We start from the raw sequence: 2,316 nt of genomic DNA, 5'->3' as shown, positions 1-2,316 counted from the left end.
AGAGTTTATCTTAGAATGTCAGTGGGACTGAAATTACAAGACCACAAAATGCACAAATGCTAAATTGCCCAAGAGAAGGTCAAACTTTTTTGGCAAAGTAATTGTACTATTATTCACTTTCATCAGTAGTGTTTAAGAAATCCTCTGGATTAATATACTGTTTATTCAGAAGATCTGATGTTATGCCTGTTTTTCAGATGAATTTAGAAGAAACTGGACAAAATGGAAGAAGCAAACCAGTCTGTGGTGTCTGAATTTGTTATTCTTGGGCTTTGTAATTCATGGGAGCTCCAGGTCTTCCTCCTTTTGATATTTTCTTCACTTTATTTGGCCACTACTTTAGGCAACATTTTCATTGTGGTCATAATCATTACTGATCTCCATCTTCACTCCCCTATGTACTTTTTGTTAGCTAATCTGTCATTCATTGACTTCTGCCTTTCCTCAGTCACTACCCCTAAAATGATCACAGACTTTCTCAACAAAAACAAGACCATCTCCTTTGGAGGATGCATGTGTCAAATTTTCTCTGGACATTGTTTTGGAGGGCTTGAGATGGTGCTGCTTGTGTCAATGGCCTTTGACCTTTATGTGGTCATCGGCAAGCCACTCCAGTACTCCAATATCATGAATAGACATATGTGTATTGGGTTAGTGATGACATCATGGATCATTGGCTTTATGCATTCAATAAGCCAACTAGTTATGATTGTAAAGCTGCCCTTCTGTGGACCCAAGGAATTAGATAGCTTTTTCTGTGATATTCCATTGGTAATCAAACTGGCCTGCAAGGACACCTATATTCTAGAGGTGTTGATAAATGCTGATAGTGGAGTACTGGCAATCATCTGCTTTATTCTGTTGCTGATCTCTTACTCCCATATTCTCTTCACTGTTTGCCTTCACTCTAAGGATGGAGTATCCAAGGCCCTCTCTACCTGTGCTGCCCACATCACAGTGGTAGTGTTATTCTTTGGGCCCTGTATCTTCATCTACTTGTGGCCAGTCAGCATCACCTCGGTTGACAAGTTTCTTGCTGTATTTTATGCAGTCATTACACCTCTCCTAAATCCAGTCATTTATACCCTAAGAAACAAAGAGATTAAGATTGCCACAAAGAGACTACTAGGTTATTAGCATATGGATTTCAGTGGGTATTTCAGGATTTCACATTATTAGAATGCTCACTGAAAAGTCTCTAAATTAGCCATACTCGTCCTGTTTCTCTAAACTGGGAAGCATTCTCCAATTCAGATGGTAGGCATATGTCTCCAGATTAAAGATCTGTGTCAGTTATATTAAATTCCACAATTAGCCGGGCTCAGTGGCTCAGCCTGTAATCCTGCACTTTCAGATGCTGAGGTGAGTGGATTGCCTGAGCCCACGGGTTTGAGACCCGCCTGGGCAATTTGACGAGACCTCATCTCTACAATAAATCAAAAATTAGCCGGGCGTGGTAGCGTGAGCCTGTAGTTCCAGCTACTTGGAAGGCTGAGGCGGAAGGATCGCCAGAGCCCAGCAGGTCGAAGCTGCGGTAGCCAGGAGTGTCCACTGCACTCCAGTCTGGGCGATGGAGTGAGACTCCAACTCAAAAAATAAAAATTAAAATCCCACAATTATTTACTGATAATTGAACACAAAATGATTGTCTGCGAATTTGGTCAGTCTTTTCAAATTGAATTTTTGTTGTGCTCAAGGATGACTTGAAATTAGTAACATATTAATGTTACTTATTATTTTTGGTGCTGCTACTTCAATACCAGCCACCACATATTGAAATATTCTCTCATGCTAAGCATTTCTTTGAGCAAAATATGCCACGTCTTATCTAATTTTTTAAAATAAACCAGTGAATTGAGTATTGATATCTTCATTTTTACAAATTAATAAATTAGTCTTCCAATTAGTAAGCATTTTACCTAACTTACCTAGAGACAACTGTAAATGTCATTATTAAGCATTCCCCATCACACTCAGAATAAAATTGAATCAAGCACAATATGGAGGTAGTGTTGTTCCTTCAACTTTATATCCCAGTCATTTGTGAAGCAGTGTAATTGTCTTTAGAAGATATGCAATAAAAACAAAGATGGGTGCACTAACAACCATACGGTCTTGCTTCTTCTCTTTCTCTTAATAATGTGCTAAGGAGTTCCTTATTTATGCCAGATAAAATTGGGGCAAAGTGTTATGTTTTCAAAAATAACTGAAGATGCACAAAGATCTGTTTATATAGGTTATATCTATTAATATTTACCTTTTTATAAATTCAAAGTAAAAAATTTAAATGCTTATGTATCAACTTATTTAAAAACA

The 2,316-nt window shown here is 37.9% G+C and overlaps 1 protein-coding gene across 1 annotated transcript; it reads left to right on the top strand.

Moving 5' to 3' along the window:
- Nucleotides 1-222: 222 nt before the first annotated feature.
- Nucleotides 223-1,137, top strand: LOC103263123 (olfactory receptor 4K3-like). Its single transcript, XM_008060789.1, has one exon. It carries the CDS (start codon nt 223-225, stop codon nt 1,135-1,137), a length of 915 nt encoding a protein of 304 aa, XP_008058980.1.
- Nucleotides 1,138-2,316: the final 1,179 nt, after the last annotated feature.

This window comes from Carlito syrichta, unplaced genomic scaffold (genome assembly GCF_000164805.1).
Source record: "Carlito syrichta isolate Samal-C Ts95f unplaced genomic scaffold, Tarsius_syrichta-2.0.1 Scaffold304728, whole genome shotgun sequence".
NCBI classification, from domain to species: Eukaryota; Metazoa; Chordata; class Mammalia; order Primates; family Tarsiidae; genus Carlito; species Carlito syrichta.
This window is presented reverse-complemented; position numbering and strand designations above follow the sequence as displayed.

Excerpts from the sequence above, each read along its gene's own strand:
- LOC103263123 (XM_008060789.1), top strand. The coding sequence starts at position 223 with ATGGAAGAAGCAAACCAGTCTGTGGTGTCTGAATTTGTTATTCTTGGG.